At 36.9% G+C, this 24,070-nt stretch overlaps 1 protein-coding gene and 1 pseudogene across 9 annotated transcripts; both read left to right on the forward strand.

Annotated features, from left to right (window-relative positions):
• Window positions 1-284: 284 nt before the first annotated feature.
• Window positions 285-1,485, forward strand: LOC131321261 (uncharacterized protein At1g28695-like; annotated as a pseudogene).
• A 6,915-nt stretch (window positions 1,486-8,400) lies between these two features.
• On the forward strand, window positions 8,401-19,787 carry LOC131320694 (uncharacterized protein At1g28695-like). 9 transcript variants are annotated; one of them, XM_058351489.1, is made up of 7 exons: window positions 8,401-8,728; window positions 8,811-8,921; window positions 11,106-11,307; window positions 11,526-11,574; window positions 12,060-12,194; window positions 15,365-15,742; window positions 19,273-19,787. In XM_058351489.1, the coding sequence occupies exons 6-7, from the start codon at window positions 15,371-15,373 to the stop codon at window positions 19,762-19,764; spliced, it is 864 nt and encodes a 287-aa protein (XP_058207472.1). In that variant the 5' UTR covers window positions 8,401-8,728; window positions 8,811-8,921; window positions 11,106-11,307; window positions 11,526-11,574; window positions 12,060-12,194; window positions 15,365-15,370; the 3' UTR covers window positions 19,765-19,787. The 9 variants fall into 9 exon arrangements, with proteins under 9 accessions (XP_058207472.1, XP_058207468.1, XP_058207470.1 ...); XM_058351485.1 differs by lacking the exon at window positions 12,060-12,194; XM_058351487.1 differs by lacking the exon at window positions 12,060-12,194 and having other exon boundaries at window positions 11,529-11,574.
• Window positions 19,788-24,070: the final 4,283 nt, after the last annotated feature.

Here is a 24,070-nt window from a genome sequence, read left to right on the forward strand (position 1 = left end):
ATATATCAGTTATTTATGGATGTGATGATTTTACGATTTTAGTTGTATCAAGCTAACGCTATCACAAATTTTCAACTCAGAATTGTTATTTCTTAATGTAGTAACCAATATTGTCAGTTATTAAGTGATATAATAAACTCAAGAAATAATAGAAAAAGTGAGATTTCAAAAATCAGGTACCGCTATTTAGAAGATATATCAATTATAGATAGTTGTACGTTACAAACCCAAATGTGTTCCTTTTATTGATACAGTCTATTTGATTACATGATCTACAGTATAAAATGGTTAATTACCAAGATGAACTTGACGAGGTTTTAGCCGAAACATCCACAGAAAATAAGACTGTAATTATCGTTGTGGTCAATAAAGCCTATGTGGAAGGGGACAAGTCGATGCTTGATCTATTCTTGGATGGTTTTTGGCTCGGCGATGGTACTCAGGGGTTAATAAATCACATTCTAATTGTGGCCACCGATCCAGTATCCTACAACCGGTGCAAGTTTCTTCGGCTTCATTGCTACAAGCTTGAAACAGAAGGTTTAGATTTTGTTCATGAGGAGATAAACGGGTCTAGAAATTATTTAAAGATGATGTGGAGGCAGACTCAGTTTCTTGGGGATATTCTCAAGCGTGGCTACAACTTCATCTTCACGGTACGATTTTATTTTCCAAGGGAAACAGAAACACAACTTGTATTGATAAAATCAGATACAAATTGTGCGGCTCACAAGCCTGAAAACAACAAAACAAAATACAAATAAAGAAACAAAAAATATAACAAAACAAAACAAGAAAAGCCGGATGAAGTCAACTCTGGTGTCGGACTCGTCAATCTGCTCAAAATATTCTTTTCCCATTGAGGTTGTTTAGTGATCACTAACAAAATACTCGTTGATATCTAATAACTTGCAAAACAAAGTTTGCAATTCTTTTAACAAACTCATATTTTTGTACTTATCGTTCTACGTAGTGAACAATCTTTCCTTCTGACACGAAAGGAGTATTTATTTGTTTTTATTTACTTAGTATTTAAATTTGATCAATTATTTAAATGAGTGCAGGACACTGATATATTATGGCTTAGGAACCCATTTTCCATTCTGAACCCAAACGAAACATTTGACTTTCAAATCGCTTGCGATGGTTACCAAGGGAACAAGCCCTGCGCTGTCAACAACGGTTTTTCCATTGTTAGATCAAACAACAAGACAATTTCATTGTATGATACTTGGTATGAAAAAAGAAAAGACTACGTCGGAAAGAACGAGCAGGCCGTTGTGGAGTATCTCATGCGAGATGGTTTGTTAAGAGACTTAGGACTCAATGTTAGGTTTTTGGACACTTTATTTTAGTGGCTTTTGTGAAAATAGTAGAGATATTACGTCTGTGGTGACTGTTTATGCTAATTGTTGTATTACTATAAGTGCTAAGTTGGCTGATCTAACGACTGTGATTCATGATTGGGAGAGAGCTAAAAAGTGATCCGTCAATGAGATGTCAACATTTGAATGGTCAGAGCACACAGCTTGTATAAATTCCACAAAAATTGGTAAGTATATATTCAAAAGTTTCAAGAAACTGTATCATCTTTGGATTTCATTTATGAATTGCAAGAACGACCAAGATTTGTTAAAATTGAGGTTCACCGGCTCTTCTTGTTTCCGTAAGCAATTTCTATGTTCATGAAATCGTTGTTCATGATTTTTATGTTGGTAATTAATCAAAATTGTACTCTTCCACTGTAGACTCCATTGCCGCGATTGAGATGTGATATAGTACATTTTTCTTCCTTGGTATATTATGCACCCAGCACCCCATAACATTTATCAAAAAGAGGCGCGACATTCAGCTCAAAGAGACATGACATATTATCGCAAAGAGAAGAAACTGTAACATTTTGAACCGAAAAGAGGCAAAACTCTTCATCATAAAGAGGCCAAATATGTCACCATAAAGAGGCGTAACATTGTACCGCAATAAACATAACACATATATCGGTGCATACGGTCCATAGGTCTAAGTAGTGTCACGCCCCAAGACAGAGCACGACCCAAGACATAGTATGGCAGTGTGTCGCCTCACGACATCCCCACTTCCCATGGTTTATGCAATTTGATGTTTGAGTTCAATACATCATCTGTCCTAAAACCTATTGGTGTTGGGGAAAATTTTAATTAAGTTTTTTTTTTTGTCATTCGACATCGCATTCGTAAATCTATTTTTGAAAGAGCCGCAGGGAGTGATAGTGTGTAATCAAATCCATGAAGGCACTCTGGGCCCAACAATGACTTTCTGACTCTGATACCACTTGTCAGACTGTTTTTCCACTATCTCTTCCAAAACCAATTAGTGTTATAGAGGATTTCAATTGAAGTCTTTTTTATGATATTCAACATCACACATGCAAGTCTGTGTTTAGAGAGTGCGCAGAGGATTATATTGTGTAATATCCATAAGTGTACTCTGGGCCCAACAAGTAGTGTTTTTTATACTATACTAACATATTCTAGGTTCGTTTCATCAAGTTGCCAACAACATTTCAATGAAATAGGTCTTAATCTGTCTATTAACAACAACGATCAATAAATTAGACATCCATTAGAAGAGTAGCTTGGAGATGAAAAAAAACAAGCCGTGATCTTAATTTCGAGATTAGTTTTATATTTTTATTATGGTCTTTATAGGACAACGTGTGAAAGACACATTTAAAAAGTGCCAACTGGAGTAGTACAACCTACTATATACGATAAATAAGTGGACATCTAATTTCCTTGTATATTGGAGACTTGGAGTTGACTCCAGCTTAATTAAGAACTTCTCCAAATAGAAAGTTGATTTTTAGTTCCAGCTTAATTTCAAGAACACCTTCTTAACTGTCACTTTTTTTCAACATTACTCCCAATTATCAAAACCAAGTAACATCACCCCCTTCGTCCAATTCTGTTAGCAAATATTAACGTTTTGGATGAAAATTGATAATTTGGGCAGGAAATGAAATTCTAAACCTAAGGCCCTGCTTGGATGGAGTAAAAAGGGGAGGGGAAAAATAAGAGGGGTTATATGAGAGGGGTCCACTCCTTTTCCCCAGTTTGACATTCCCATTTTGTGCCCCTATTATTTCTTATCCCTTCTTCGTTTTCCCCAGTTCTAGGGATTGTCCGATCTTAATTTTGGGCTCCTCTTGGAGTTGGGGTTCTCAAAAATAATCCGGGTTTGGAGGGGTGTTTAATTTGTGGACGAAAATACCTTTCGTTATCCCCTTTCCCCATCCACCATTCAACCAATTTCTACTCTCCATTCTACCCAAAATCATACTTGTAACGACCCTGATTTTCAGTAAATAAAAATTTCTTTAAATATTTGAATTTTATTTTAATTACTTGGGATTGCTTTTAAAATTTGTTTTTAATTCCTAATAATCCGTCATAATTAGATTTAAGCTCTTAAAAATATTTTTCTTGACTAAGAGTCCTATGTGGCAATTAGAGTTTGCTCCCAACCGATTAGTTGGAGGAACCGGACCATCGATTCACCTAGTTACATTACCCTAACCCTAATTGGACCTTTTAGACCATCTTTGAGCCTTATGAATCCCTCCAAACCCTATAGGACCATTAGACCATAGGAGTAATCATTTTTACTCCCATGACAAGTCATTTCAAACCCTAATTATTACCAATATTCCTTTACCCCTTGGTCCATAATTGTTAGGGGAATTTTTATCCCTTGGTTAATAGACCTTTGACTTGCCAATAAGCATGACAAGACAAGTCATACAAAGAGAGTCATCATTTTGCTTCCAAAAGAAGCAAGACTAGCCATGTCATGCATGCAAACCTAGTTTTTAGCCATAAGCCTATTTCCTATTTGCCAACCCATTTCTAGTCAATTTCTAGCATAGAATCCTAGCCTTTAATCATCCTAAACCTAGCTTTCATTACCCTAGATTTTGACTACAAACCTAGACTATGATTGACCATACATGGAAGGCTATACTTTAGCCTATTTAAACCCTACCCTAGACTTGTAAGACCTAGGCTATAATCACCTAGATTCACCTAAAAAGCCTAAGATCCTAGTTAGATATAGCCTTAAGCCTAAAAAGATTGGATTTGACAAGTCATGGAAGACTTTCAATCATGATTTGCCCTTTTAACCATTGGACAATATTTGCTAGGGAATTTTTTTTTCATTGGGTAACATATAGAAGTTAGTTTGGCTATAAATAGCACCCCCCACACACCATTCAACTCTCACATTCACCTAGCAACTTCTCTCTCTAAGAAAGTCTTGTATTTTTTGCTTTGTTCTTGCTTATTCTTGTTGTTCTTGAAGTTCTTTTCAAGAAACTCATCCTAAAATACCTTTTCGATCCATAAAGTTCAAGTAGTTTAGTCAAGATCAAGTTTCAAGAGAAACCTTTCTCTTTCGAAACTTCCGGAAGCATACCGTAAGAAGTTACTCCGCCTGGCGTACTTTTCTCTTCGTAGTTGTCACTACCGCCAAGAAGAAAGGTAGGATATTCTTACTCCTATCTCTAAGTATAAGTAGAATCCCTAGTCCACTAGCTCTACGTATAATAGAATCGTATGTTGAAAAGTAGAATGTCTAATATAACTTTCTTAAACGTTTTCTCTCAGTAGATAAGGTTATCTATCGGTTATAAAGGTTGGAATGCATGATTATTAACGAACTTATTTTCTCTAATGGAGGTGTAAGCATGTTGGAATAATCAACTTATAACTTCGAATAAACATATGTTGTTTAGAATTTCTCAAAAAGTAAGATAGAACGATTTTCGAAAGATAAGATTTTAACGCTTGATTTGAAGTATTCATATTTTGATCTTTGAATGATTTCGAGCATGATTAGTAATATTGAGTTGAATGATCTTGCTAGTGTAGTTTCAAGATTTCAAGGAATGATGTATGTTTACTTTTGTGAAAAGTCCTACCGCGGAGTCTATGCATGAAAACGAGACACGAAAATCGAGAAAGTAGAAACATGGCACCTAGGGTGTGGTTAATGAAAAGGCGTGTTTGAAAATGGTGAAATGTTTTGAAACCGCAATGTGGCCGGACGTGGTAGCCCATTGTGTGGCGTGAGTTTTGTGTGTGTTCCAATGGGAATCCGGAATAGCGAAACCATTGTGAGGTTGTGTGCGTTCCCATGGGAACCCGGACCAGCGGAACCATGGTGAGGTATGGCTTGGTTATCCGCGGAGAGGAGCCAATGCAAATTGTGTGCCAATAGGAACCCGGTGCGGCGGAACCATTGCGAGGATACTCGGGAGACCGGAATGGCGGAACCGAGGTTGGGTGTGTTAAAAACGGATTTTTGAAATAATGAATTGGTTATGAAATGTGGAAAATGGAGACACGGTTTACGAGATGTCGCGTAGGAGAAACTCAGAAATCTTGGACACCAATGATAGGTTGAATAGCGAATGTGGATGTGTTATTGTTATTGTCTGTTGTATATGATTTATTGTTTGTAAGTTATGGGTTAGCGGGTATAGGATTGTTCTGCTGAGCTTTTGTAGCTCATGGTGTTACCTTTGGTGACCCTGACATATTATATCGGTGGTGACGCTGATATAATGTGTTAGACTTTGTAGATGACCAAGATGAACAGTACACCTTGGAGGCCTTTGGAGCTGAGAAGCTGGCTAGGATGGAGGAGCAAGTGGAGTTATAGTTAGGAACCCTAGAATGCCCTTCATTTGTGTAAATATGGAACTCTTGTGAGTGTTTTGTTGTAATAACGAGCCAGACTCTATTTAGATTTTCAATGAAAATGTCTTCTTTAACGTACCCAAAATTGGGGGCGTTACAATACTTTTCATTCAAACCTATCCTAAGACTCCTTATTTGGTTTCATGGCTCTCTTAGGATGCTTATTGAAAGGCCTTAGAGCTAAAAATCCATTATGACCATTTAAGATAAAATGATTAGAAAAATAAGATCTTCGCATCAGTTCAAACAGATTGAAAATTGGAATACTTAATTTTTAACTATATTTTTTAATATATAAACGATGTAAAAAAAATAAGTGTTCCAATTTTTAATCTGTTTGAACTAGAGGAAAGATTTTAGTTTTCTGATCATTTTATCCTAAATGGTCATAATTAAATTTTGACTCTAGGGCTCTCATTGATTAGCCCTAAGAAAGTCGTAGAATCAAATATCTCTTAGGGCTAACCAACGAGAGCTATAGAGTCAAAATTTAATTATGACCATTTAAGATAAAATGATTAGAAAACTAAAATCTTTTCACCGGTTCAAACAGATTGAAATTTGGAACACTTATTTTATTTAAAAAAAATTGAATTTTATAAAAAAAATTGTTTAATAATAATACTAAATTCGTTAATTTGTTAGTTGACATAAATATTACGGCTTAAATTTTTGAAAATATAATTAAATTTGCAATTACATATAAAACGTAATACATAATTAATTTAGGAACTGCACAAGGGCAAAAAAGTCATTTGACAGCTTTTTATATCATCCACCCTTCTTTATACCCTCTATTAATCCCTCATCCAAACCAAGTATTTTATTTAATCCCCATTCTTTAATACCTCATCTAAACAATCTACTATTTAATCCACCCTAAACATCACATCAATGTGAGTCATCACTTATTAACTAATACCCTATACTATTTTATCTCTCTTATTAACTAATACTCTCAATTCTTTCCCTACATCCGAACGGGCCATAAGAATTTTGGATTTGGATTTTAATCATTATTCTATTTTGCTCCAATCATTACTTTCATTTTTCTCTATATCTCTTCAATTATTACCCATATTTTCAATTATTACTTTATTTCTCTCTACACTCATTACTTACAAATCCAAATCCAAAATCTCAAAACGAATGGGTCAAAATGCCTTTCACATTGGCCTGAGAATTAGCCCTTGGGGTAGCATTTAATTATGCCCCTTACCTAGACCCATTTGATCTCCTCGCCCTCTTTACCCAATCCTACCCTTCTCCCTCAACTCCACCACAAGATCTACCATTCCATCTTTCTCTTCCACTTCTGTCATCTCCTCTCCTTGGCCCCCATATACCCAGTTCTTCTTTCTCTCATCTCCTTTCCTCTCCTGTACTCCACACAGTACCCACATCTCCTCTCCTCTACTCCACACACCACCCACATCTCCAACCTTAAACCAAAAACTTGAATTCCCCACATACACTTTGAGCAGCAACTCTAGTTATACCAATAACTACTCATAGCACGATAAAGATGAAATATGCGGATGTGGATGGAAGGTAGTGATGAGAACATTATTGATTGTGAAAAATTCCGGAAGAAGGTTTCTTGATGGTATCTGTGATGCCCCATGTAGACAAATGGCCCAATATCGCAATTTTGATTCACAAGCCACACCACATGCCCTAAAATGCTTTAGCCCAAGATACTTGTAGTAACCCACAAGATTTGTTATAATGCTCAAAATCATCCATGTAGACTTCCGATGGGACGAGGTATTACAATCTCTCCACCTTTATAGCCTCGCGCCATCGCGAGAGATTGAGCCTTAAGATCACTAAACCAACAACCAAATCAAACCAAAGTCCAAGCCCACATGGTCGTGTACACGGATTGCTTTGATACAATTTTGTGACGCCCATGTAGACCACTGGCCCAGTACCTTAATTTTGATCCACAAGTCATACTACATGGCCAAAATGTTCAAGTCCAAGGTATTAGTTGTAGCACACAAGATTTGTTATATGCCCAAAATCATCCATGTAGACTTTTGATGCAGGACTAGGTATTACAATATATATCAACTACAAGGTTCTTTAGTTTCGGACGACGGAGAACCTGAACGATTTCGAGTGACAAGATGAGTTTGACGGGGACTAGGGTTTAATTATCCATACAATATTTTGTATTTTTTAGATTAAACGTGTTAATTTTTGTTGTAATTATCAATTTAAAAAAAATAATGGAAATTTTTTAAAAGTATTTTTAAGCTTTTTTGTTTTTTTGCTAATATTGTATAGTTAGTGTGAGTTAGTAGAATGTTAATCAATGGGGATTCAGAGGCTGTTCTAGTATTTTTAGCTTCACAAGGCTCGATTGTGCACAGGTACAAAAATCGGCACCACACCACAACACACGAATTGTGGTAGGCCGTGAGCTGTGGTTGGACTGAGGATATTCTGAAAAAGCCCGGCACGATACGGCACCGATAGTAAATGGGTTCGGTACGGCACGAAGCACGCTAGACACGAGAATAAATGGGCTGGGCTGGTACGGTACGGCCCATTCGACACCTCTACTTTACGCTGCCATGATGCACGTGTGGAAGGAAATAAACACGCGGCCCTGTTGCATATGTCAAAAAGGACATGCGACTGTGGGGTAAAAGGATTGGCCGTGGGAATCAAGCCACGGTCGTGCATTTTTTCTGAGGATTTTAGGGCGAGGCTTGGTGGCTAGGGTTCTCTCTGTTATTTATTGCTGCGTGAGTTTCTCGAAAATGTGGGACGCGTTGCTTGATTGTGATTTTCCATATTCAAATTTCGAGTCAGATTCAGATTCAAATTCATGCGACGATGAGTTTGGCCTCGTTATGTTGTTTGGGGACCAAAAACCATACGTGGAGTTGCCTCCTTCAGGATCGCCAAGGGCGTATTCGTGGAGTGATGATGATAGTGGCTGTGACGATGACCATACCGTACCAGTTGAGAAAAGCGATGTAAGTAACAAAACAAAACTTCACAAAGCGGCCCCTGATAATACTCTTCTTCAATCCCCATTTTGTTTTCCGTTGTTTTCAGGGGTTTGATGTATGCAATACCTATCGGATGGACATAAGCAAAAAGACCAGATGCTTGGATTATGACATGTTCTCAAAGGTTGCGGTGGAGGAATACAACCTTCGCTTCAAGGTCTTTGTTTCTGTTTTGCATTGTGCTCTGTTCCTGTCTTCCAGTTTGCTTTTGTTCCTGTTTTCCAGTTTGCTTTTGTTCCTGTTTTCCAGTTTGCTTTCGTTCCTGTTTTATGGATAATGCTTATAACATACTAGTATACCCGCCACAAAGTACATTACCCAGAACTTTGTTTCTGTTTCTCATAAAAACATTTCTTATAGAATACTATGTTAATATCCCCAAAATATGAAGTACCCATAACTTTGTTTCTGTTTCCCATAGCGTTTTGTAAATTTGGTATGCAGATATATAGTATTGCTGAGGAACTTATGCCTCTGGAGCTCTGAGGGTCTGTTTGGTAACTTAGGAAAGAAAAGTAAAGAAAGGATTGTGTTTTCTCTCATTCTTGTTTGGATGAGTAGGAGAGAAAAGAAAAGTGTCCAATGCTATTTTACGAAACTAACTTTAAAATTTGAGTCTTTTTTTATTCCTAAAATTTTTAGATGGGCAATTTGGGTATTTTGCAAAATGAGTAACTTAACTAGAAAAATGAGGGTTTAGGGGAAAACTCTATCCCTCCATTTCCCTCCCTTTCTTTCCTATTCTTATCCAAATTCCAAACAAGTGATTAGGCATAAAGAGTTTCTTTTCTTTTGTTTCCAACTCTCTCAATCCAAACACACCCTTAGAGAGGCACATTGCACTTTTATTTCTTGGAGACTGGATTGTGGTCCATTTTTATCAAATCGGGGCACATTCTGGGCCCACTTTTGCCGTGCAAAGTATCAGTTGATCGGTTATCGGAAAAGCACATGGTCAGACCACATTCAAGTTACAAAAAATAGAATATGAGATAAAATTTTCAATTTCTTGATTTCTTTGAATTTTAAAACATCTATAAAAATATATGTGGGGAAGTTAAGAAGCACGGACACGGCTACTGGCCTCACGTATCCGTGTCAGACACGCGTCAGTCACAGATATAATATGACACTCTTTGGAGACGCCTAAATACTTGTCTAATGATTTTGCTGTATTTATTTTAGGTAGAAACATATCGTGGATACTCTAGGACATGTTGGCAACACTTTTCGATTTTGGAACATAAGGACACCTAAAAATGTCTCCGACGTTTTTGTTAAATCGTAATATACCTCTATAATAAAAATACACTTTACATTTGATGTGTCCCCGACGTGTCCATGTCACAATTTTCAAAGAAATTGACTTGTACACGTGTCTGTGTTGAGTCCATATCCCGTATCCGTGTCCGTGCTGCTTAGCTCGGAAGTATCAAATGATTGTCCAAATTATGATAGAACAAATGCAGTATAATTATGCGATGGGTTATGGATTTCAAAGATAAATCTTGGTTTCAATCTTTGTGCATAAAGCTAAAGCTATAATAAACTTCTCACAACTCAGATGGTCTCAAGGCCTGCTTCCTTTTTTTAATCTTTTATTACTTGATTAATATAATTATCCATTTATCATTACTAAAAAATAGTTGTAGATATCTTTTCAGAGCACTTTCAACGGTTTAGGTGAAGATATATAGCAATGCTAGTGCTTTCTTTAAGCATTCTAAGCTTAGTTGTAGGAAGCTCCTAAAGTGGTGATGCTCCCACCTTGAGAGCTTGCTTTTGCGCTTCCAACCAAGGAGTTTAACGGGAGTCCGCTTCGGGCTCCCATGGAGATGGGAGCTCGATCCTTATGAAGATGAGAGCTTTTGTATGATATTTTTATAGAAAAATAGGGATTTTTCACTTGGTCTTTGATGAACTCATATATCTAGCCTAAGTCATGATATCTTGAAAAGAAAATCATATATTGTACCATTAGCCCATTTGTTACACTTATGGAGGACTTGGCCCATATTTTTACTTCCTAAATTATTGTACTTTTTAAAGTGAATACTCTGTACTATATTATTTTCATAATATATGTACACACTCCTGAGCTTTTATATTCCCTTGCTCCACTGCTCCCACACCCGCTTCGTGCAACTAAGATTCTAAGCGTGTTTTGGCAGTGTTACTCCAATTGTCCCATGCCATTTTGTGAAAATATATATCTATGTATGAAAGGGGAAAAAAAACATGACCGGGGAAGCTTCTAGTTCGTCATCGGTTGGGCTTAAACCATGTTGTCAATTCGATGAATAGTAATAGTGAACTCCCGATAACATCTTGTGCTCTTCAGGGCGCAAATAGTGAGCTGGAGTTTGTGAAGGTTTTAATGGCACTGTCTCATCCATGCAATCTCATTGTGTTATATTTAACCTTGGAGGCCAAGGATTTTGCTGATGGAGGGACGATTAAGATCTATCAAGCTGTGGTGTGGTGGACGGTAGGTGACGTGAAGGTGGAATCCTTCAGGCTTAAACCTCCCGAGGATGAACAAGGTAAATCAGATCCCATCCTTCAAAACCTTCTTCCAGTAATTTGCTGATAATAACCACCATTAATACATATGGGATAGTATAGTATATTTTTTTTGCTTTGTTTCTTGGACAAAATATAGACTGCTATTTCGTTTATTTGTGTAGGCGTTGAGAAGTAGTAATTTCGACCAAGTATCTAACTTGGATTTTAATTTTTCTTCCTTCTTTTTTCATTTCAGAAGGTTCAGGCAATCGTGGGAATGAATGGTTTTGGAAAGGTCACTAATGGTGGAGTAGTATGCTTGTATCATCACATGAAACTACGATATGTAAGTTATTGGACCGATAATGACGTTTTTGGAAAATTAATTATGTCATATATAGTCCTATTTATGGCCTGTTATGCTGTTGGTGTATTGATGCACAAGAGCTGAAGCAATTCTCTATGATTGTGATTTAGCACACACTCTACCAAACTCTTATAATAATTGATTTAACTAGTCAAGAGCAACAAATAAGCTTCATTATCCAAGTACTTGATTATTCGAGCTCATGAAATGCATTCAACAGTAGCATGTTCATTGCATGAACGTTTTAAAGTCGGTTTTCTTTTTTAATTTACCTTCATTTAAAGTGATGTTTTTACGATTTTATCGAACAGTTTTGTTTCTTCTCTCCTCTTCACCTCCTCTCTCTCTTTCCCCCCTCTTCCTCCCGTCCTGATCTGCTCTTTTTCTCTGTTATCTCAAAACTTGATCGGCAACTGTAACAAGGCGGTGGTGCGGGTGGTCGTGCCAAGTTATGGATCTTGACGGCTGGAGCTTCTCCTGGTCACTTTTGGGCGCCAAGTTTGCGATTTTCCCAATGACCGTTTCAGGGGATTTCGGGCGGCCACGGAGTTAGCTGCGGTAAGGTTTCTTGATCCTTTGTCTCTCTCCCTCTCCTTTCCCTGTTATTTCCGACCCAGATCCTTTTTCCTTGATTTTTTTCTCTCCGTGCCTCTCACCTGATCGGCCTCTTTTCTCGACTCTCTGCATTTTTCTTAATTGAACTCCGATCGGTTTACCTCCTGGGGTTCCGATTTTTTGCCTAACGGCAATGTGGTTCGGGTGGCATGGGCGGCCTGGCTCCCATCGCAGGCTTTGTTGGGTTTCTTGGGGTTTTACCTAACGGGTAGGGTGAGCAACCGCGACAATGTCTATTTGTTTTGTGTGACGGGAAGCTCCTCCGTTGGGATGGTTAGTGGCAGCCGGGTGATGGACGGATGGTTTGCTCGGCGTTTTGGTGGCTGTTAGCTGTCAGATCTGTGGTGGCAGTGGTGGGCGGCAGGTTGGAAGCACTTCAAAGATAAGGGTTTGTTTTGGATTTTCTTAGAATTGGCGTTGCCCATTTTTTTGGGTTAGATTTTTTTTTTCTTTCTAAGTTCCTTTAAAAAAATCAACTCATTCAAATATTGGCAAGCACTTGATTGATTTTCGTCCCTAAAGAAACTTGTGACTTTTGACTGCTAATGCTTTGAATTTTTTTTTCCCGATCGGCAAAATTAATATTTTATTAAGATTTTTTTTTTCATCGGCAAAATTAACATTTTATTAAGGAGGAGAGGGAATTCCAACAAGAGTTGGAAAGTACATCCAAATGGAACAAAGCATCACTCCTATAGGGACAAAGCTCATTGTACCTGATTGCCAAAAAGTCCAGATCTTACGATTAGAACCCGTAACACCTGAATCTGCTTTCGTTTCGAATCTGATTTGGTAGAAACCCAATCCCAGATCGACTGGGTCTAAAGTCCCTTTCAAGTCCCAGAAACGCGTGTCCATAAGGAATTTCCCAAGTTAGAAATCGGATCTGCTTTCCACAACGACCATGGAGGCAGCGAGCTCTGTGCTGCTGAGCTCTTCGAAACCCCAGTTGGTTTTGAATTCATCTAAACCCTCTTTGTCTCCATTCGGGAAATGCCCATTTGTTGGTTTCCTCCCTCAGTTTTCGTCCATTCGGGAAATGCTCATTCGTCTAAACCATCGCCGCCTTCTTTGCCTTCGACAGAATTTCTCCCCAAAATTGATAAGACTGGGAGGTTTTGGAGCCCCCGTGCCGCCAGAGCTCGCTCTGTGTATACACATCTCTCGCGCGCGCTCTCTCTCTCTCCATTGGAATTATCTACTTTTCCACTAACCTTCTCTTTGTCTAATTGTTGAGGGCTTTATTTGGAACTTAAGAAAAGGAATGGAAAAGAAACGAAAATTAAAAAATGTCCCCTTCTTTTGTTTGATTGGAAGAGAAAGAGAAAGAGAAAAGAAAAGAAAAGATTAAGTTTTGCAAATAGTAAATTTTTTCTTCCATTTTTTTTTTCCTTTTCCTTTCTCCCATTTTCCCTAATTTTCAAACAGAGGTCAATCCATTATGCAGCTTGTGTAGAGGGTTGTGACCCAATTTGTCTATTTGAGAAGCGAATGATTTTCTAAAGAGGTTTGTTCAGCAAATTCAGGGATGAAAATCGCTTAAACTCTTACCGATATTCAAATGAGTTTATTTTTTGAAAGGACTCTTAAAAATGTGTTTTAAAAATGGAATGACATCATTACCAGCAAAATGTTTTAATTTGGAGCGCCTCAATTTTTTATTTGACGTGTGAAAGACCCATACTAAAAAATTGTTCTGGACTGGCACTTGTGTATACTACTACTACTATACCTAATAGAAAGTTGACTTCTAGTTCCCTATTCTAACATAACCAGATCAAGAGCTAGCATTTTGACAAGAATCCTAAAAAAAATGCATGAAAATTTAAAATATCAAGCAAGAAGTAAGAATTCCAACAGATTCTTCTAACTTGTCTTTTATAAATATATAAACCAGATTATCTCGAAAGAAAATAAAGTAATCCCTCCGTCCCATAAAGTTTGGCATTTTTAAGAATGCGTGTCATTTTTAAATTGCATATATTTTTCAATTCATAATGTTTTAGGCGAATTTTTCAACTTCTTTTAATAGAACAAATTAAAATTTATTAAACAAAATTTATATTGCTTATAAAAAACATTACGGATTAAGAGATATAATTAATTTTTTTATAGAGCTGAAATAGTAAAAGTGCCAATTTTATGGGGCGGAGGGAGTATAATATAGTTCGACAGTATACCATTCCAGATCTGAGAGAGACTAGTGGGTTCTAGATGTGCATATAAAATTTTGAGCAAGAAGCCTATATATATAGGAATAGGAGCTTTATAAATGGAAAATGTTCAGAAGTCGTAGAACTTCTACTTATTTTATAAAGTCTAGGTGCATGAGTCCCTCCCTAGCCTGTACCTAGTCAATAATCTCAAGTTAGAAAACTCCTGCACTGCATATGCATACATACCCACAAACCAGAACTCAGAGAGATGATGAGGAGCTCCTCTACTACGGTGGAATCGAATCAAATGACTTCTTCCACAACGAAGAATCGAGCTTTTGATTTCACAATACTGTCGCTCTTGCTCCTCGGTGTACTTTTCATCTTTATCGCTACTCCCTCCGGTCTGAAGCCTCTCCTTTCAAACCGTAGACCCCAATGCAATTGCTCAATCATGGTTAGCATCTTTCTTTCCTTTCTTTTCTTGGTCCCCCTTTGCCTTTTAGTTCCAACGGGCGTCACTGGGTGGCTCCAATTAATAGTTTTTTGTACTTGGAATCAATAAGCATTTTTTTTAAAACCATATACAACCACATACTAGTACCTATTATCATAACGATTTTTGTACGCGTTCGTTTTCAACTATTTATCAATTATTTCAGATGTGATGCTTTTACTTGTATGTATATATGGTTTAATCAATATTTTACAGCTCTTAGTTGTTTTTTTTGCTTATTGCGGTAACCCATTATTGTCAACTACTGTATTTTTTTTTTATCGGCAAAAATAATATTTTATTGATATTGTCAACTATTAACCAATATAAATTTGAGAATTAATAAATACTAACAAGATTCAAAAATCATGTACCACTTATATCAATTATAGATAGTTGTACGTTATTACCCCAAATGTGACCACGTTATTGATACAAACTACTTACTTTTTTCTCTACAGTATAAAATGGTTGTTTACCAAGATGAACTCGACGAGGTTTTAGCCGAAACATCAACGGAAAACAAGACTGTAATTATCGCTGTGGTAAACAAAGCCTATGTGGAAGGGGACAAGTCAATGCTTGATCTATTCTTGGATGGATTCTGGATCGGCGACGATACTCAGGGGTTAGTAAATCACATTTTAATTGTGGCCACCGATCCAGTATCCTACAACCGGTGCAAGTTTCTTCGGCTTCATTGCTACAAGCTCGAAACAGAGGGTGTAGATTTTGCTGGGGAGCAAGCTTTCATGTCTGAAGATTATGTCAAGATGATGTGGAGGCGGACTTTGTTCCTTGGGGATGTTCTCAAGCGGGGCTACAACTTCATCTTTACGGTACGTTTGTTTGGTTGCTTGGAAACTCGATTTTGTTTAGACACATTCATGAGAATATACAATAGCATGTATAGAAGGCCAGCGAGAGAAGAAAGGCTAGGAAAGCAAACGAAGAGGTGAGATTACGGTTCTCTCACTTGTCGAGGTTCGATCCCTTGACCTCCCAAGTGGGAGAACCTATGAAAATGGTCTGTAGGACCATGAAGCAAACGCTTTTGGTTCCCAATTTCTTTTTCCCAAAGGAGGCCCTAAAATTTTAGTGTTACCTCTTGTGAGTGTGTCAAAAAAATTGTTGCGGTTTGGCCTACATTAGGTTAGACGACTTTATTTGATTCGTGACTGAGATTAGTTATAAAGCATTCACTTACCAATAATACAATGTGACATATATATATATGTATGTTGTCTAACTTAATGTACAATATATTGTGCTACTTAACTCTTTTATAGGTCAGTTAAAAAAAAAAAAACACTCTTTTATAGTGCGTATCTGATGCATTATCCCTGTGATGTGTTTTTTTTTTTTTTTTATAAATTTTTTAGCATAAGAATTTTAGTAATAGTTGAATTTGAAAACAAAGACTAAAAGGAGCAAGGAGAAGAGTAACAAGTGCCAATCCGAGACCCAAGCCCCTGATTAGCAAGATGCCAACCAAAGAGAAAACTCAAGGGACAAAGCTCAGCACCCAAAAGGCTTTAATGCTCAGATAAAATAATAAAACGCATATGGGGCGCAGCCCAAACACCTAAAACTCAGCAATTAAAGCCCAAGGCACACCCAAACCCTAAAGTGAAAATCTGGAATCTGGGCTCCGTAACCGCCGCTACCGCGAAGTACCAAAGACCGTTGTGAACCTACCGTATGTCGTGGATCTCTGTGAGGTTGTTAATGATCACTAATCTTATCATCGGGCATAAAGAGATTATTTTTCTTTCTTTTCTTATAGCAATGATCTCATACTAGCAAGCTTTGTACAGTAATTCTTTTGTTTGGGATGTTTAAAGGTGACTTTCTTTTTCATAATTAGCCATCTTATACTCCCTCCGTTCTATAAAAAATATCCACTGCGTACGTAGTATGAAAACATGAAAAACAAAAAATATTTTTGTCGAAAGTAAAACCAAAATTCTTTAACCAGTTACGAAAAAGAATTTGCGTTTTTCTGACAAGGCATATTTTTTTGTAATTATCGTTCAGCATAGTGGGCCAATATTTTTGGTATGGACGGAAGGAATATATATTTGTTATTTCCTCGCCTAATATCTAAACTCAATCATTCATTTCACATTTTCACTGAATGCAGGACACTGATATATTATGGCTTAGGAACCCATTTTCTGTTATGAGCCCAAACGAAACATTTGACCTTCAAATGGCTTGCGAAACTTACCAAGGGAAAGAATCTTTCAAAATCAACAACGGTTTTACCATTGTCAGATCGAACCACAAGACTATTTCATTGTACGATATTTGGTACGCGAAAGGAAAAGAATACATCGGAAAGAATGAGCAGGACGTTTTTGTGCTGCTCATGCAAAACGGTTTGCTTAAAGACTTAGGACTCAGTGTTAGATTTTGGGACACATTTTATTTCAGTGGCTTTTGTGAGAATAGTAGAGATGTTGGGTTTGTGGTGACTGTTCATGCTAATTGTTGTTATACTATAAGTAACAAGTTGGCTGATTTAACGACTGTGATTCATGATTGGAAGAGGGCTAAGAAATTATCTGCCAATGAGACGTCGACGTTTAAATGGTCAGAGCACAAAGCTTGTAACGGGAAAAATTGACAATTATTCTAAAGTTTCCTGAAATTGTATGATCTTACGATTTCATTTGTTATTGTTAGGGGATAGACTGGTGATGGCAAGTGGGATCATTCTTAAGGTTTTCATCATTGTCATTTGTGGGCTCATTGTGCGTTCATTGTAGTAATTTAAACTATTCAGCTGAAAAAATGCTTGGATTGGCAGTCTAGGAACTGCCGATCGAATGACATTCAACGTCCGGAAAATAGAAAGTTGACTTTTAGTTTCCTGTTCCAAGATCTATCAGATCCAAGAGCATTTTCACAAGATTCCTCAAACAGCAATATGCTTACAATGTGACAAACGCACACATATATTGTGCTACTAGAACTAATCCTCTTCCAAGAAGAGGAAGGCAGAAAGAAGCAAAATTGTGGTGTGTTCCGATCGGCAGTTGGAGCAGCTGCTCTATCGTTTGAAGACATTAACAAAAGAAAACAGGATTCGCATAATCAACTATTAGACTCGATCGAGATATAAATTATTCGTGCACACAAAAAAAAAATTGAAATAACCAAACAAATTTATCTCGATCTCACAAAGAGTCGGTTAGAGATGTGTATATAAAATTTTGAGGTAGAAGCCTATAGGCTATAACGTTAGAAGTAAGTTTTATAAGCGAAAAAGTTTAGAAGTCCCAGAACTAATACTACTTGTTTACAAAGTCTAAGGTACCCATCCCGATACTTTGGATTCCTAAGAATTACTCCTGTATAGCCATGCCCACAAACCACAACTCAGAGATGAAGAGCTTCTCTAGTACTTTACATATATCTTCATCGACGAAGAATCAAGCTTTTGAATTCACGATATTGTTGCTCTTGCTCCTCAATCGGTGTACTTTACATCTTCGTCGCCGCTCCTTCTAGTTCCAAGCCTCTCCTTTCCAGCCATAGATCCCAACGCAATTGCTCAACCACGGTAAGCTTCTTCTCTTTGTCTTTCTTGGTACCCATTTACCAACGGGTTGAGTTGTTGTGGGAGTCACCGGGTGGCTCCACTAGTTGTTTTTTTGGGTGGAGAGAGTCAAACATGTGAGCTCAGGGAATGTCACTTAAATGTGGTCCTGCTTTCACTCAATCAACTACTTGGAATCAATAAGCTCAAGGCGACAAGTCGATCGATGCTTGATCTATTCTTTTCCTGTAATCAATCACTACGATCCAATGACATTATTTGATTCGTGACTGAGATTAGTTAAAAAGCGTTCACTTACCAATAATACAATGTGACAAATGCATGTTGTCTTAACTTACTGAACGACACATTGTGCTACTTAACTCTTTTATATGCATGCATCACTAATCTTATCTTATGGTATAAAAATATTATTTTTCTTGCTCTTCTTATGGAAAATTACATACTAGCTAGCTAGCAAGCTTTGTGATTCTTCTGTTTGGGATGTTTAAGGGTGACTTTCTTTTTCATTGGCCATCTTTTTCTTTCTTTCTTTCTTTCTTTTTCATTGGCCATCTTTTACTCCCTCCGTTCTAAAAAAAAGTCCGCTGCACAAAATGAAAACTTGAAAACAATTCGTTTTTGTCAAAAACCAAAACCAAAATTCTTTTACCAACTTGCGAAAAAAAGTTTGAGTTATTTTCAAAAGCATTTTTTGCACTCATCGTTATGCATAGTTGACAATCTTTTTGATGCGAAAGAAGTATTTATCTGTTTTTTAAATACCTAATACTTAGACTTGATCAACTATTTCACTATATGCAGGACACCGATATATTATGGCTTAGGAACCCATTTTCCATTATGAGCGCAAACGAAACATTTGACTTTCAAATGGCTTGCGATTCTTACCGAGGGAAGGAATCCTTCGACATCAACAACGGTTTTACCATTGTCAGATCAAACAACAAGACAATTTCATTGTATGATATTTGGTACTCGAAAAGAAAAGAATATGTCGGAAGGAATGAGCAGCACGTTCTTGTGCAGCTCATGCAAAATGGGTTGTTCCAAGACTTAGGACTCAATGTTAGGTTTTTGGATACAATTTATTTTAGTGGCTTTTGCGAAAATAGTAGAGATGTTGGGCTTGTGGTGACCGTTCATGCTAATTGTTGTACTACTATAAGTGCCAAGTTAGCTGATCTAACGATTGTGATCCATGACTGGGAGAGGGCTAAGAAGTTATCTGCCAATGAGACGTCGACATTTAAATGGTCAGAGCACATAGCTTGTACAAATTCGAGAAACAATTGAGGATTATTCAAAGGTTTCCAGTATGGTCGTAGTATTTTATTTCTATGATCTACTAACTCACTGATTTATGTGTATTTTTCATTCATTTTTTCTTGATATGACTGATTCAGTGCATAAATTAAAGCAAAACCAAGTTGTCTTGAACCTTTTGAATATATGTATATATGTGTATATATATATATATTCACGAAAAAATGGTGCCCGGATCAAGCACTCTACACACCTCGGATGCCGTTGAATCTCACATAGGCCCCCTCATTTTTTTTTTTAAAAATTTTTGGACGGCTCGAATCGGCCGTCCGGTGGCCGGAGACGGCCCGGCGTGGCCGTCCCTACGATTTCGGTACCGACCCCGTCGGTACCTGTAGTGTTTTTCGATCAAAAATTTGACAACATGGTTGGAGGAAAAATGTTAAGGGCGTCAAAATTTAAGGGTGTCAAATATATCACATTAGCATTAAAAGAGATTGACATCTTCAAATTTGAAGCAAAGGTTGGAGATGCTCTGGTCCCCTTCCAAATAGTAAAGAGGAGAAATTAAATTACTTTTAAGTTTTGACAAGCTGTGATGTGTACCCTTTCTACCCTTTGGCCGTTGAGAACCTTTTTTTTTTGGACTTGGGGCTGTTGAGAACCTTGTTTTATTGTTTTTCCTTCAGCATTTCACTGAATTTTTTCCTGTTCTGTACTCTGCTTAGCCCAGTTTTGGGTTAAGTTTCTCTTCGACGTACCCTTTTGTCGAGTTTACTTAATAATTTTGTTGTCAATCAAAAAAAAATAGTAATAGGAGAAATTAAGGAGGAATTTTACAGGATCGATCTAAGTCCTTTTTATTTCCGTTCAAAGAAAAAAAGTCATTTTTATTTGGTCCGGAAGGTTAATTCCTTTTCATTCTACTAATTGACAATCTCCCTCGTTTCCATTCATTGAAAGAGTAGTCCATTATGTCAACATGATCTCCAGATAACTGGACTTTCCCCTACACGAAAGTTAAAAATGTTTAGGGAAAATGACAGCCAATGACGTATTTTGATAATTAATATCCGCCAAAGACATGCTAAGAACATTTGTTATTAATGTTAAAAATGTCCTTGACAGATATTAATTATCAAAACACGTCATTGACCGTCATTTTCCCTTTTTTGTAGGGCGCGCTATCGGCTACCGGTTTGGACCTCACATTGGTTCACTGTGTGCTGAAATTAAGATAAAAACATTTGGGAAAATGACGGCCGGCCTATGATGTATTTTGATAATTAATACATGCCAAGGACATTTTCAGCATTTACAAATGTTCTCAGCATATCATTGGCTGGTATTAATTAATATCAAAATACGTCATTGGCCGTCATTTTCCCTACAAAAAACATTGCGCAATTTTCATCAGCTTTGGGGGAAATTACGTCTGCTGTTGGAGCCAAGGATAGGACCAGGGAGGTCTAGTAGCGGCGACCGCCACGACTAAAATTTTAAAAAATGCAAGTATTATATGTAAAAAAAAAAATTATGCCCAACTTATATAGTCTCGCCACTATTAGATTTTTTTTAGTATACATTTCGCCACTGCTAGGGTAAAATCCTGGTTCCGTCCTTGGTTGGAGCTGTTGCTATTTCAGAATGTCTGCTGTTGTTTCTTTTGTAAATAGTGTAAGAATGAGAGAATAAGTTGTTCACAGCTATGTGGAATTTCAGTTGTCCGTTTCAGTAATCAATGATCCGAATTTGAAAAATACTTTTTTAGCGAACAATTTTTTTAAAATTCGGACTGTCCAAAACACTTTTGGACGTGTGCGACTAAGTACCGTAAAGTATGTCACGGCTCCGCTGTAAAAAAGTTTCTCTTTAAGGATACTCTCGCCTGTTCCAAATTCTCATATAAGTACTTACTAAAAAGACAATTTCAAACTCAAAAATAATGTATTTACATAAATAATTTCTCTAGCAATATGAATCTTATTTTATACTCCCTCTGTCCGTGTTTGTTAGTCCCTTTTGGGAGTCTGTACCATTTTCAAATGATTATATCTTTCAATAGGTACTTAATATAGATTTTGTTTGATACTCCCTCGTTTTATTATTCTATATTTTCAAAATTATGAAAAATATTATAAATTGGAAGATAAAATGGTTTAGAAATGACACGAATTTCCAAAATGGACCAAAAAATGTGGACGGAGAGAGTAGATCTCATTGAGATCTTTTGAATGGTGCAAAAAAAATTGAAAAATTATTTGCGTAAATACATTATTTTTTAGTTTAAAATTTTGAAATAAGTACTTATATTTTTTAAGAAGGCAATGCGAAATGAGGTTAAGTCTTTGAAGTGGATTAGTTATATGTTTTCAAATGATGCTTGTCTTTCTCCAAATAATAATGCTACCACCACACACAAACACTCACCAACCCTTATAGGTTCAGTGTGGAGGGGGAACTCACCCTTATTGTGAGGGTGTTTGTGTAATTGTTTGTGTTTGAGGTCCAGTGTTTAGAACCCAAACCTATTGTAAGGAGTGTGTAAGGATTTGTGAGTTTGTATACTTATTGTTCTCCAAATTGTTTTGCAATAAATTTAGGTATACAACAACCAATCACAGCTCCCTCATATATATATATATATGTGTGTGAGACCCACACCCATAATTGTGTGTAGGCCCACGTGTATATAAAGGAATTGTGATTGGAGTTGTGGTTTGTTGTTGTGTACATTTTGAGCTACTGTGAATCATCATCGCAATTGAATAAACAAACCAAAAGTACTATATACACAATAATCCAACCACAACACCAAACATAATATCTCACGTACACGTGGAGTTCACATATACTAATGCATGCGAGCCTCATAAATATGTGAAGAGTTGTGTTTGAAATATATATTGTGTTTCTAGCAATTTTGTAAACAAAAAACTGTCGGCCATCTTATTATGTGATTAGTTTTTTAAAGTCTTTATATATAGGAGGACAACGTACCATTGAAAGACACATTCTAACAACCTAGCATTTCCACCAGAAACTTGATTTTACTAGTACGGAGTATCTCTCAACCGACTAAAAGAAAATATCTGGCATGGACTTCTGACATCCCGGGGCACTTTGTTGCCATTGACGTGGAGTTCCGTCATTCTGCCATGACTTAATTTGTGTCTAGTAACCTGAATACAATAAATAGTTCTAACTATATATGCAGATTTTAAAGTAATTTTTCCCTTTTTTTTGTATTTTTTTAAGTTCAATCGATAATTTTACGTTTCCGATTCACTCTTGTTGAAACAATTTTTCGATAAATTGCACAGTCGTAGGAACAATAAGCGGCGTTTCTTGAAACACCAACCAAATTAACTTAAAACATCTCCTCGTGCATACGTAGAATAAGAACAATGTTATATATGTATATATACATATACATATATACAGTCCGTCTCCCGTAAAGACCACCTCATTTTAATAAAATATGGACCTCCATTTTCCGATTGAATTTCAATGATCCGAGCCGCTCAATGTGTTCAGAACGTGATTTTAAGGGTACCCGCAAGAAATCAGCAAAAAAAAAAAGACCGGGAAGGGCTTCATCCGAGCAGTTTTTGTTTGTTTTTTATCGAACGATTCAAGCAAAAACTGCTCAGATGAAGCCCTTTCCTGTCATTTTTTTTGCCGATTTCTTCCGGTCATCCTTAAAATCACGTTTTAAACACATTGAGCGGCTCGGATCATCGAAATTCGATCGGAAAATGGAAGAAATGAGGAGGTCTGCATTTTAACTAAAATAAGGACTCCCTCAATTGAGACTCACTGTACATATATATACATGTTGCTTAACTATACAATATATTGGGCTATTGGGAACAATGGGATAACCAAGTGGTAAGGGTTTCTCTTTACCATGAAGAAGATCTGGTTCGATTCTCATTAGGGTCGGGTTCCATTCCCTACCATCTAAGTCTAGTTAAATTAGGTTTCTCGCGTGTACTAAAAATTAGTAGTATTTTTTTTCCCATACGATCGAATAATCCATTTTTACCCTAATCCCAACTCAATAAACCACAATGGGTATAAAACTCCTCTCCCTAAGATATGAACCCGTAACTTCACAACATTACTTTCGTACTGCTGGTATAACACCCCTTTAGCGTGCTACTAATTAATTTGATTTTTCTTATATAGGTATCTGATGCAACTTCACAACAGTTTAGCGCTGTATACAACCCTGTGATTGGCGATGATCGTCAATGATTTGGCATCTTTGATATAAATATATACATAGGCAAGTGTCGAATGTGAGTTTTATAAATGGAAAAGATTAGCATTA

Source organism: Rhododendron vialii, chromosome 3a (genome assembly GCF_030253575.1).
Source record: "Rhododendron vialii isolate Sample 1 chromosome 3a, ASM3025357v1".
Classification (NCBI taxonomy): domain Eukaryota; kingdom Viridiplantae; phylum Streptophyta; class Magnoliopsida; order Ericales; family Ericaceae; genus Rhododendron; species Rhododendron vialii.